The sequence below is a fragment of the Aptenodytes patagonicus genome, chromosome 1, assembly GCF_965638725.1.
Source record: "Aptenodytes patagonicus chromosome 1, bAptPat1.pri.cur, whole genome shotgun sequence".
Classification (NCBI taxonomy): Eukaryota; Metazoa; Chordata; class Aves; order Sphenisciformes; family Spheniscidae; genus Aptenodytes; species Aptenodytes patagonicus.
The window spans coordinates 48960190-48973864 of NC_134949.1; the positions used below are offsets into that span (position 1 = coordinate 48960190).

The 13675-nt window shown below is 34.4% G+C and overlaps 1 protein-coding gene across 1 annotated transcript in view; it reads right to left on the reverse strand.

The window, feature by feature from the left end:
- Positions 1-13675, reverse strand: part of CEP290 (centrosomal protein 290) — a 56683-nt gene that overhangs the window by 8557 nt on the left and 34451 nt on the right. The window contains 15 exon segments of the mRNA XM_076334143.1: positions 1390-1476; positions 1748-1882; positions 4145-4268; positions 4883-5038; positions 5927-6072; positions 7504-7620; positions 8199-8420; positions 8515-8652; positions 8853-9066; positions 9737-9936; positions 10535-10642; positions 11750-12016; positions 12681-12815; positions 12903-13010; positions 13260-13424. Of these exon segments, the coding sequence (XP_076190258.1) occupies positions 1390-1476; positions 1748-1882; positions 4145-4268; positions 4883-5038; positions 5927-6072; positions 7504-7620; positions 8199-8420; positions 8515-8652; positions 8853-9066; positions 9737-9936; positions 10535-10642; positions 11750-12016; positions 12681-12815; positions 12903-13010; positions 13260-13424 (2322 nt within the window).

Here is a 13675-nt window from a genome sequence, read left to right on the forward strand (position 1 = left end):
CTTCATTTTCTGTGTTACCCAGGAAAGCTGCAGTTAGTCTCAAAATCTGCTGTACTTTATGAACTAAACTGAAACATTAGGAAAATAAATCAAAGTACTACTTTTTTTGTTTTAGCTTTTCTTGTAGAGCAATTACCTGATCCAATAGACCGTGCAATTGCTTGAATCCTAATACTGTCTGAGGGGGGAAAAAAAAAAAAAAAGAATGGCTGGGAGCTTGAGGGAGGAAAAGGGGGCCCTTTTTTAGCAACCATACTTCTGCTGGATTAAAGTGACAGAAGAACTGCATCTTAAAGCATGAGTAAATCTTCTCCCCTTCCCAAGGCATATATTCTTGCAGAGTGATAAATAAATAAATAAATATGGGGAGAAAAGCTTGTAATTTCTCCATTTTTCTTCTTTCGCTACGTTCATTTATGAGGTAGAAAAGATGTTAAAGGGTGTTCAAATGCATTTGTTTTCTCATCATTTTTGTAGTGACTGTTTTCCTCAGCCAGTAATAGTTTAAAGATGCTGTTGTTTCTAGTTCTGCGCCCAGGAAGTACCTCCTTTTCTTTCTACAGAGGTAAGGAGCACAGTACAGTGGAAAACGCGGAAGATTTTACTCCCTGGAGCCCTATAGAAACCTATATAGCGACCAAGCTTTGGAAGTAAAAATGACTTATTCTTTCTTCTCTAAAATAACTGGAGGGATTAGGAGGTTTGTGTTGGTACACAGCAGAGTTAAAGAAAAACCTCTGTCAGATCTTGGTGCCTGAAAAGGGAGGAAGATTCAGAATTTGCTGCCTCCTCAGAACCTTTGCATGAAACAGTTTTATAAACTGAATTTCCTTACCCAAAAACTACCACTGCATAAGAGAGAGGCAGATACACAAGCAGTCCATGCAAGGTACAAGTAAAAGAATGGGAAATACACAATCTTTTCCAGGTACCAAGAAGTACAACCCATTCTCCTTGTATACTGAAAGAGCTACGAAGGCACTTAAGAGCTTTTATTAAATCAGCTTCCTTTAAAAGGTCACACAAATAGTTTGACAAGTTAGTGGCAAGAGAGATACTGGGCACTGCTGAAGCCTTTTTTTCCTGTAACTTCTGAAATATTGCTCTATTAAAGTAGCTGACAGTAGCTAGGGTAAAATTTAACTGTGTCATTTTGCATAGTACAACAAAAAAAAACTTCACTAATAATAACTTACACTTTCTAGCATCTGCATCAAATCAAAATCCTATCTTTTAAATCATAAAGCTGTAACGATTATGCATTTACATAAATACATGAATATAATTTTCAGTTTTCATATAATTCATAATTTAGCTTCAATAAAATATTGCTTTTTCGGTATTTTGGTTTCATTTAATTATGATGAAAAATGCTATTACAATACTCACCCCTCTAATGCTGCCCAGCTTTCGTTCAACATTTGCTTTCTCTTTTTTGAGAAGTTCACACATTTCTTTTAAGTCACCTACTTGGTCCTAAAAAACCAAAGTAATAAACAACTTATTTAGATTTCAAATTGAGGTGAACAGTAACAAAATTACAGTTGGTTTACTTTGAAAAATGTAAAGAGAAAGCAATTTCCGATCGCAATGACATTTTTCATCATTTCTACCAGCCATTTGACTTTCTCATCTTCCATAAAAACATGAAAAACTTACAGTATGTACAGAAAAGATATTCATTTCTTCTTCAGCAATCCCCTAACCTGTGTCAGGGTAAAGGGGACTACAGGTAAAAAGATGATACCTTTAGTCTTGGCAAATCTTTATTGGCCTGCTCTAGCTGGAATCTTAGCTCAACGTTTTCAGATGACAATGTTAAATTTTCCTTTAAAACCTCTTGTTCTCTTCGATATTGATTGCCCGATCCTATTCCTGATGTCTTGAGAAAACGGAGGGAAAAAAAATTATTATTAAGTGGTAATGCACTACTCATTCTATCAGTTGTAGCTGATAAAGAGCAACAGCGAATTAGTATTTTTCACAGAAATAAAACAGATGACAGTTGTATCACCAGTTTTGATCTAACCTGCTCTGACTTTAACTCCTTCTCTGACATTTTCTAAACTTGCTTAACCTTTAAGGGAAGTTTACAGATCAGTATGAACCAGTAAAAATTTTGTCAAACGAAAATTAACTCTCAAACTATTGGGTAGAAATAAATCTCAAAGTCTAAAAGACAAAAAAGCTACTGAGTGTAGTAAGCTGTGACACTGTACCTGGGAACAGCATGTAATGTTAAGGACATATTCTGATATGTTTATTAAATAGTACATATGGCATCAGGAATTTCACTGAAGTCAGATTACAGAGCAAGTCAGGAAAAGTAGTGTATAACTCTAGTTCTTAGTCTGTTAGTTCCTACAATCTTAAGTCTTTATCCATGGAGGCTAGTAATTTCTATTACATAAAGAGTGCTTTGCATGCCTTATATTGCCAACTCCAATCGTAAGTATATGGTAAATTATTATGCCTGACTAGTAAAGAGTAAAACCTTTTGATGATATAATAATCAGCAGTTTTTACTTATGTAATTATGGAATTAACCATATGATCCATTAATTCATCACTAATAATGATAGAAATAAAGTATTTGCTTCAATAAAGCGTATTTTTTTCTTAGTGTAAGTAATAACACATCAGAAGTCTCTTAAGGAATGAAGGTCATCAACTAGCTGCATGTATCATTGTGATTTTGTAAACTTTCTGGATCGAAATTTTAGAACTGACCATAGCTTACTTGTGAGTTGACATGCATGCCTATCATGAAAGTATAAGGTTTGCTTTATGGACCACTTGGTGACTACTTCAATATACCTGCAGACCATGCATAGGAAACCACTGCATTATCAAGATCAAGTTATTCTATTTCTACATCATTTATACAGAAGAAATGATAGAGGACTGCTACAGCATCAAACCTCGGGCATTTCACAAAATTCTGGGGTTGTTTCAACCCCGTCTGTACCACTTTGGTAAGTTTCATGTTTATCCTCTGCAGTGTGTTGATTCATTTCATTATTCACATTTATTTTTTCTGCTTCATAATCATTAGCTTGATTAGAAGGTTCCCCTGAATCAGACTGATTGCAGCTCATTCTGTCAGTATAAGGCTCTTCTACACTTTCTTCTTCATCAACATTTGATTGCTTGAGTATTTCTTGCTTCCTCTCCTCTTCTTCAAATTCCTCATTAAATTTTCCATTTTCAGGTTGGGTTATATTTTCTTCTTTTTCACTGCAGTTCTCTTCATCAGCTTCAGCTATATTTTTGTTTTTCAATCCTTCCCTAGAAATATCTGTGTCCTTGCATTTCTCACTATCTTCAGGATGCTGTTCAGGAGACACTTCTGTGCTTGCATTCACAGTAGCCTCATGGCCTTCATTATGCATGATGCATGTTTGCACGTGTGCTTCCTCATCTATTTCATTGCCATCAGTAATGCTATGATTAGTCTGATGTTTGATTTCATCCCTAATTGAAATAGATTTCTTTTGAAGGGAATTCAAATACTTTTGTTTACTGATACTGATAGGAACAGAGTTGGTCAGTTCAGTTTGGTCACATGTACTCTGATTCAAGTTGAAGATAGAATGAAGCATGAAAGAAAAGCAGAAGACAGTAAAACAAAACAGGAAATAAAGAAGCCTAGAATGTATTGTTAAATCTATTTCTTGAAAGATTAAGATAACCCAATAATGCAATATTTGCAATATATGAACCTTGTAAAAATCAAAACACAACAAAAACACCTAATGTAACTGAAATGCAGCTCAGTATTTCCCCAACCTCTGTGTATCCCAATTTTTCAATCAATATGGAATATGAAAGTAGTCTCTCAGTTGCAGACTCACATATTTAAAAATACATATTCCTTATTTCTCCACATATGCTAGGATGCTGAATATTTCAGCTTCTACCTGTAGAACACTGAAAGTATAAGTTTTGGTTTTGGGGGGTTTTTTGGGGTTGGTTTTGTTGTGGTTTTTAAAAACACTAAAAGCTGAGTATTTCATATCCTGTTCTAGAATACTATAATTTGAAATAAAACCAGCTAAATGACACAGAATACCAAATGGATAACAAATATTTTTGTTAAGTAGGTGCAATTCCTCTAGGTAATATGGTTACATCATTAACTTACCGAGGGTTTAGAATGTGTCTCTCTCGAACATTGTCTCTGCAATGCATGAAGCTTTTCCTGGAGGTATTGATTTTTGAAATGTAATTCTTCTACAACAGAATCTCGTGGGATTGCTTGCTGTGTTCTACATCAAAAAATGAATCAAGCCAAAACAAACAAATGGTTATTAATGCAGAAAAGCATCCCTTAAGGTAAAAAACCCATGAACTTCTGGATTACTAGACTGGATTTTCTAGTATTACTGAGGTAGTTATGCTTAATCAGTGTTAGCCATATACACTATTTCAACTAATCCCCATGAATCGAAACTACTTACTTTGGCAGAAGGAATCTGCTCTTTTGTGATGTGTACAGCTTCTATTACTCAAGTACACTATCCACTGTGATAGTGGATACACTGATTAAGAATACACTCCCTAACTGCAACTTAGCAGTTCCAGTAACTTTCACCAACCCTAAATTGTAATTATAATTTTACACAATAGGAGCCAGATGTTTTTCATATTATTTAGCTTTTTAGAATAATGAACCAATGCTGCATATTCTCTGAACATGCACAATTGCTCCCAAGTAGCTTTAAGTTTGCTCGTCACAGACTCAGAGAAGGATTTTTGAAATTCCCATGTTTTTTTCCTCATTGAATCAGTTGGTCTAACAGAGACTATCTATCTCTTTCCACAGATTTTTTTCTCATTTAGATTTTTTAGTTTTTATAGATTCTTTTAAAATGCCTCTCACCTCATGTGAGCAACTTCATTTTCTAAATCTAGATTCCGTTTTCTTAGTTCTTCCAGTTCTTTTACAGTCTCTGAGGCTCTTACTCCAGTAACACGGTCAACAGTGACACCAGTAGTTTTCAGTTTCTTCTGTAGAGCAATTTTCTCTTTTTCAGTCCTGCAACATCCAGTAAATTTACATTTAAAACTTTATTTGCTAACTTGCTTTCTTTAGGAGAAAATATTTTCTGTCTTAAAGAATCCACATTTGCAATTTATTTGCTCACTGAACCACACCCCCTTTTCTGTTTAATAAGGTTACCTTATAGACAGTACAGCTTTACCAACCCCACCCTCCCCCCCCAAACCCAAAAACTAAACCTGGAAAAAACAATGAACATTAAGTCAGTATCATGCATGTCATAAACCACTTGCTGGTCTTGCCTGTGTTTTATGTGAAATTCATGCAAGTCTTGCAAAGAATAAATGCCATTTTGAAGCAGTTTCAAAGCACAATCTAACAACAGCTACAATCACCATCAGAGTTTCCTTTCTCTTCTGCATCTTTTATCAGTAAAACCCCACCGTTACTGTACTGAAATAAATGTAACATTTGCAGAGGGTTTGCGCATGTGGTTTTTTTTAAAAGGCTTCCATCTCATTATTCTAGAACCGTGAGCACTGCAGTAGCACTACATATAACAGTAGCACAGTATCCAATCCCAGCAATCTGATTAAATAACGCAGTGTGAGAAACAGCCTGTCTTCCTAAAGCTGTTATTTGTTTCATGGGAATAACAGAATGCTATATACAAGAAGCATAATAGAGGACTTAAATTAGTTTTATTCAGAGACAGTTTCTTGCAATAAAGGTTGTTGGCTTCTACATGGGAAAGGATACTAGAGTAGTAGCCTGCTGCTTGAAAATTAACTAATCCTTTTAATCTCAATAGCAATGTCAAATTCTAGACATCAATCTTATAAACAAAACAATTATTACATGGCAAACATATTTGGATTTCCCTTAGGTCATCATTTTGCAGCTGAATCTATTAAACCAACTCACTTGGTATAAATTTCCTTCAGTGTATTCAACTGTTTGGCTAAAGCATCTACTCCTTTTTCCTTTTCCCTTAGTTTGTTCCGCAATCCTTCCATTCTGATATGCCATTTTTTACCTTCTTCCCTTCTAATTATTTCCTCTTTGGAGGCCTGTGAAGCACATAAACAAATTATGTATTTCTTTTTCAATTTTTTTCTTAAAGCAAAATAAGCAAACAAGTTAGAAAACCAAGAATGATATATTCTTCATTTATCAATTTAAAACATGAAGCCATAGCAGGCATGTATTATTTACCTTATTTACCATAAGGTAAATAGCAGGCCCAGCTGGATACCTTAAGTATGCTGTAGTGACTGGTGTATAAAGCTGATGCAGTTTAATGCTACTACCAAATTCTTCCTTAGCTTTTAATATTCATTTTACAAAAAAGGAGTGACACATTTTATGAAATTTAGAGGTGCTAGTGCAATGTATCCTTTTACTTTGAATTACACGTTAGTAAAGAAGACAGGTTAAAGAAAAAGAAGTGTTTTTCTATGCCAGTTTACAGCAGATCTGTCTTCTGCAGCTCACCAGGAGTTTATATCCCCCTGCTGCACAGCTGTACAATTGGTCATTTTAGTTTATTTTTTCCTATGAGAAATGGAATCTCTACTTAAAGTTATAATTCAGTAACTATAAATTATACATCAGTTAAAACCTATGCCTATGTCATCACAAATGGCTACTGAAAAATCACAGTCAATATTCCTGTAAACAATCTTTGGTTTTTTTAATTGGACTTTTTCCTTCTCCAGTTAGCCCCTGTACTTTCTTTTCTGTCTTCATTCTAAACAGTTACTGCTACTAAGGGACAGACAGAAAGCAAAATCTTGGAAAAAGGAAAAAACATGCCAAGTTTGAGAAAAATATCTCTAGACACTAAGCAACAGGTATTTAAAAAGTCTCAAATTAATTGGAAGCCTAAGTGCAGTCCTAGAATAATATTTAATATAATAAATAGTCTGAATGTCATTATACAAGCATGCTATAATATTCCAGTATACTTTATGATTACTATGACAAGCCACTAATCAGTTACTGAAGTAGTAAAATAACAAGCAAAAAACCAAACAACTGGTAAAATGAACACATCTCCAATCACTCAGAACCTCTTGTATGTGGAGATCACTCACTATTGTGAAGAATAATCACTTATACAGACATCATCCCTTTTAGGATTCACACCTTTGCTCCTAAGTACTTCATGTTTTTATCATTGCATTGATTTCGCAAATGCACATTTGACAGCACTTACGTAATCAATTTCACTGCTACCTATAAAATCTTAGTTTTCTAAGATTTGTAATGGATCTTTAATTCTACAAAAAGGGCAGTAAAACATTAATATACCAGTACTAAGCAACAAGAGCAGTAACAAAGACCATGGGAAACATGAAGAAGTTAGAGTCATGAAACTGCTTTTCTTCTGATCAAGTTTGGTTGGTTGGTTGGTTTTTTTTAGAGGCAATAGGGAGAGTTGAACTGCATAGACCTAGGCTGATGGTGTCTTTCAAAGCCATGATCTAAATATCACATACCTTGTCTTCTCTTACACCTTTTTTTTCTGTTTCTTCACACTTCTTCTCAAGTTCACTTTCCAACTTTTTGATTTTTTTCTGAAGTGCATCGATCAGATTTTGCTCATCAGCTTTGCTCTGAAAAATTACGAACTTTTACAAACTTAAAGTTTAATGACCACTACCTAAGTATTTTTCTCCACTCAAAAAATAAGGACTTTAATTCCAATTGGTAGAATTAGTTTACAACCTGAATGATCTTTTTAAAATTATCTTTAAATTATTAAAGTATTGGAGTGTAACTTTGCATTCTAAACTGAATAATCAGCAGCAAGTAGCTGAATTAAAAAAAATAATTTGACAATTCTACTATAAATCCTTTACTTTTCTTCTGAAAGGGGAAATAAGGACAGCCAGGAAGATCACAAAATTCCATTTTTCAAAAAAGCTTTGAAAGTGGTAATTCAACTCCTCAGACTCTTTCAAACATATTTCAAGGAGCAAGTATTTTTCAGTCTCTTCCTTTCATTTCAGGCATGCTTCCAACAGCAAAAGCCAATAGCTCACATGTAACCCAGCTGATAAGCAAACATAAATTTTTAAATCAAGTATAAGTCTCAATGCCTGCCAAAAGTACTTAATCTTCCTCCCCTAAACCAGCACATCTATGCAGAAACTTGACCAAGATCGAATATATTTTTAAAAATCACTTCTACCTGAATGCTACTGCTTAGCCTCCTAATCCGTTTCTTCAGTTCTTCATTTTCTTTTTCCACTCCATTTTTTTCTCTCAACATTTTAGCAAATGCTTTTTGTTTCCTCTGAAGTTCTTGGTTCAACTCATCCCTTTCATCAGACAAAGAACTTTCCCTGGTTTTACTTATTTTAAGGTTATCTGTAAGTTTTGTAATCTGATTATTTAATTCCTCTATCTGTGTCTAGAAGAAAACAAACAAACAAAGCAGCAAACCCCCAAAATCAGGATTATCAGCAATACAACAATGCAATACAATGATATTACCCAGTACTCACCATAAGCCCCTTTGTTTGTCTGTCAACAATCTCCTGGACATTCATATATGCCTCTTTTTGTGATGCAGCAGAAATAATCTGCTGTTCAGCATTAGCAGTCATTTCTGCTCGGAGTTCCAGAAGTGCTTTACTCAAAGCCTGAAAATAATAAATTCAAGTTCTTTTAAGTGAAGAAGCTGCTAATATGAACACTACAAAACAAGAAAAGGCAATTATATTTTACTATGTTATATTATGCAATTATATTCTACCTCCTGCTGTACTATACATAGAATTCTTCAAGCATTAAGCAACATTAAACATCTATGTGACATAGGGATTAATTTTTGTTGACTAACTTTCTGCTGCTTCTCTTTTATGGCTAACTGGCTCTTCAGCTGTTCCACCAGGTTTTTCAGTGTTGCTGTGGGTGCTCTATTATTTGCTTCTTTTTGGACCTCTAGTTCAGCTTTTACATTTGCTAATTGCTTCTCCATCTGAGATAACACGTTCCTCAATTCATTTGCTTCATCTTTTAGTTGTTCCACATCAACTGTGTGCTTTTCCTGAAGCCTAATAAAAAATAAGCATTAATAGGGTACACTGCAATAATTAAGTTAGCAAATTCCAAATAAATAACAAAGGGCATGATGTTATCTTTTTTATTATTGTTAAAGCAAATGACACATAGATTTGGAAATAGCAAAAAAAGACTGACTCAACAAAGAAGGCCTCCATTTAATAAGAAAAATACTCAAGAAGATCAGCAAAATGAGATTAGAGCATTGTTCATTCTAATTCCTGGCCCTAACAGGTAAAGAAAGCATCATCCTTTTAAACAGGGGTTAAATTTTTGTGAGTTTAAACGTGTTAGGCAGCAAGCCTGAATGGATGTATCGGGGAAAAAAAAACCCAAAACACAAACCAGCAAGTATCACAGTAACTTAAAGACAACTCTCATACCAAGACTCCTTGAATACTTTCTTTTTCACTGAATGGCCCAAAGCTAACAACTGAAAGGCATCTTTCCAAGACACAGTTCTTCAATATTAACCCCGATGAAGGGCTACAGATTAAAAATAATTTACAATTACCAACCATAGTAAATCTCTTGAGTTAGTTTTTTCAGCCAAATCTTAAATTCAGCAAAAACATGTTCAATTTGATAGACCAGTCCTGTAGCAGCAATACATAATTGACTTGATCCAATGTATTTGTGACTGTTAACAGTCTAAAAACTTACTGGGCTCTGATAGTCTCAAACTGTTTGATTTTCATTAAAGTAATCTGTTTTTGTTTCTCCAAATCAGATGATGTTTTCTTTAATTTTCCAACAAGTGAAGCAAGAGAACTATCCTGTTCTGCTACAGTTTGCTCCATTTCAGCTAAGCGGAGAAAATGTTTGCTGTTGGAAAGTGATAAAGAAGTCTTTTTCACTAACTCCTGTAAAACAGAACAAATGCATGTGATAAACATTTTAAGCTTTAAATCAAAGGTAAGCATTAGTGATGCATTTTAAACTCAGTCCTGAATATAACCAAGCATTAATATCTTACATGTTTATTTACTGAGATGTGATTCTTAGTCCACAGAGAAAGCAGTCACACTGGTTTGAAAAGAGTTTTGTGCATCAAATGATCCACAGAATAACCAGTTAAATACAGGCTTCACCTTATCATAAAGTGTCAAGAGAAAATTTGTATTGAAATGGGTTAGTTCAACATAACCACAGATTGAATGAAAAGAACAGAAAACAAAATATACCTGTCTCCCAGAAGTCTCCATAAATTAGGATGATATGAAAAATGCTCATATATACTGAGGTGGTAACTTTGGTTTTTTACACTCGACTTCTACGACTTTTTCGACTTTTTACGACTCGAATTCTCTCAAGAACAATACAATAATTCTGTATCGACGACCCATTTATTTTTCCTGTCATCATTTATTACTTACTTTTGACTGCAAAGCTGTTCTTTTGAGCAACAATTTTAAAAATTTGGGAACAACTTCACTTATCCCACAAATACACATAACTCACCAAAGCAGTCTGTTTGAATTTATTAAGGGAATCGTCAGTATGCAAATGTAACTTCTGGTGTAGAACTCTAAGGTCTTCCTCATGCTTCTTTGCTATTTCCTCTTGTTCCTGTTAGTTCAAAATAAAAATATAACTCTACTGATGCATACTATTCCAGAAAGTCATGAAACTACAGTAACTTCATGTTGATTGCTCACTCATTGCTCAGCATTGCTCCCCAAATTTTCCTCTGTCAGTTTTTAAAATTCTTTTCTTCTTGTTATAACCAATGATTTTTTTCCCCCCTTTTTAACACTACTGGAAAAAAATCTACTATTGCAGTTTTAAGCTATGTAGCAAGTAGTATGGTGCAACAGGACAGGAGCTGGAGAGCAAAACAGTTGGTGTTGGTCCTCACCAACTATGACTATCAATATGGATAGTGATATCCATACTATGTACTTTTCAGGTCTATTTACTTTGGACTATAGTGTGATCCTGTGGATTGAATATCTGCTAGCAGACAGAGCACAGTAGGCTCATTTTTAGACTGCATCTTCTGGTTTAGTTCCAAACCAAAAAACTTGATTTCTCCCAGAAGAAATAGCTACACATGTTAACCAAAGCACACTAAGTGAAGATCATAGGAAGTCTGCTTTGGAAATGTGCTCCTGATCCAAACACACTAAAACTGATGCATGTTTAGTCTTGAAGTACCTCTTAGACACAAGGTTTATGCTTTAAAATATGCTTTAAGGGGATAAAGAATAAAGAATATAAAGTATGCTTAGATTCACTGTTTATGCTTTAAAATATGCTTTAATTTACAATATGCTTTAAGAGGCGTATTTGCCATAAATGCATGCCTTTCCTGTACCTTCCAAATTCACTAGAAGATGCAGTCCAGATACCTTTGTTGCAAGTACTGGAAAATCCCATATAAATATACAATATACTGAGACCACTTCTCACAGCAGAATTTTAATTTTCTTCCTGTCACACTAATTTAATTCCTAGACAGACATCATATACATAACCTCTTGACTAAGCAAGCCTCCTATTGTAAGAAGTTAAAAAATTCTACATGAACTTTCTACATAAAAAATTACTAATTGTCTCTGTTCTGTTACCTCTGAGGTCAGAAAGTTTTAAAGATTTTACTGGCAATTAGATAAACAAAGAATCAACTAAAACAACTTAAAAATGGAAGAAATTTTGTGCAAGAAGTTTAACTACCTCTCTTGCTTTAGCAAGCAAACGTTGGTATTTTCTTAACACTTCCTCCTTTTGATTTAATCTTGCTTGCATATTTTCAATGGCTTGATGAGCAATTTTCATGGCATGATGGTACTCTGGATGATCTTCTTGTTTGCCTAATTCAGCCATTATTTTCTCTCTTTCTGATGTTGCAGGTAATCGAAGTCTTAGTTCATTTATAACTTTGTCTCTTGATAAAACATTTTGTTCAGCTTTCCACAGAGCAGTTTCCTTTTCTTTTAATTTCTACAACGAAAGGCAATTGTTGCATTTCCAGAATTCAAACACTTCAGAAAGATCTTACTTTTTAGAAAATGTGCCAGAAAGATTTGTCTTAATGGACTTAGAAACACAAAATGTTTTGCACTCAGTTCTGGCTGTATGGGATTACTATTAGATTAAAAAAGTCCCAGAATATCATTACCGTGTCTTTATGTATTATTTGCTTGGCACAAGACACTTATGCAACTCATTTTGTGCTACCAAATTAAGAAGCTGGTGTTTTTCAAATTTCTTAAGACCCACAAAGTATCTTCTGTAACAGAATTTTAATTTAGCAACCCAAGATAAAAGGATTTTGCTATGCTACTTGTTAAATTTAATGTAACACTTGCTAAATTAACTAGCTATAGTCAACTGAAGTTTGTACAGCAAGAGCATCTTACCCTACTAAATGAACGTTCTAAAATATTCAAAAATTTTCTCCGTTAATTTGTTCCAATGGAAAAAATATTTCATTTTAGTCATAGTGTGATTATATTATTTACATTTTCTCTGTGTTAAATACTTCTAAGGAATTGGACACATTTAAGTGACATTTAGAAAAGGGTATTTATTATATAAAAAAAAATTAAAGGGCATAGAAATACAAACTTTGTCCCTTTATATGATAATTTATACATTTAATTACCTCCTCCAGTGATTTGCAGGTTGCCCTAGTTTCCAGGATTGTTCGAATATGCTCCCGAATCTTTCTCAAAGCCAACTCAAGTTGTTGTGGGAGTGGCAAACTAGGGTCTGGAACTGATCCTGTAGCCTCTTCTAACTGCACAGAAAGATTCATATTCATGTAATCTGACAGCTCCGGGAAATGTGCTTATGAGTCTATTTTTAGTTAATTCAGTGCCTGTACCTTTAGAGCTGTACTGAGTATTTCATTTTGTTGATGATCATACAGGTCTAATTGGCGCTGCAGTTCTACTTCCCTCTGGTCCCAAGCCATTTGCCTTTCTTCATGAAACTGTAACAAATGTTTGATAAAGGTATTTTATTCATTGAAGGCAATGGGAATTTTATAACCAACTTAAGCAGAAAAAAGAGAGATAACAAAATGTAAAACACTCAAATGTGCTATTAAAAAGAATTATGGAACCAAGATACAAACCTCTATGTTAAAAACTTACTACAAAGAATCTTCCTTTGTAAAATCACTTAGTGAAATAAGGAATAGGCATAGACTGGTTTTCTAATAGCATGCAGAAATACGTACCTTGTTCTGCTGTACAATTTCTTCTTCCAGATTATTGATTGTACGTTCATATTCAGAAATTATATTACGCAAATACTTCACCTCTTCCTTTTGCTTGACTAGCTCTCGATTGAGTTTAAGTTCTTGCAGATGGAGTTCCTCCATCTTCATATGCCATTCAATTACCTAATAATGAATGATACACTATTATATTTACCAAGTCCACAGGCCAACTAGATGCAGCTACACTCTTCGACTTTGAGGCAGTATGGCGCTTATCCAACCAACAGGAAGAAAGAGGTTCTGCCTTTTTAAGCCTCTTCACTTCTCTTGCGCGAGGAGGCATGGCAAGAGTATGAAACTGCAAGAGGAATGACTGAAAAGTGCAGCAGACAATTGGAGAGGCCACAGGTTTCCCCTACACTGACAGAAGTGCA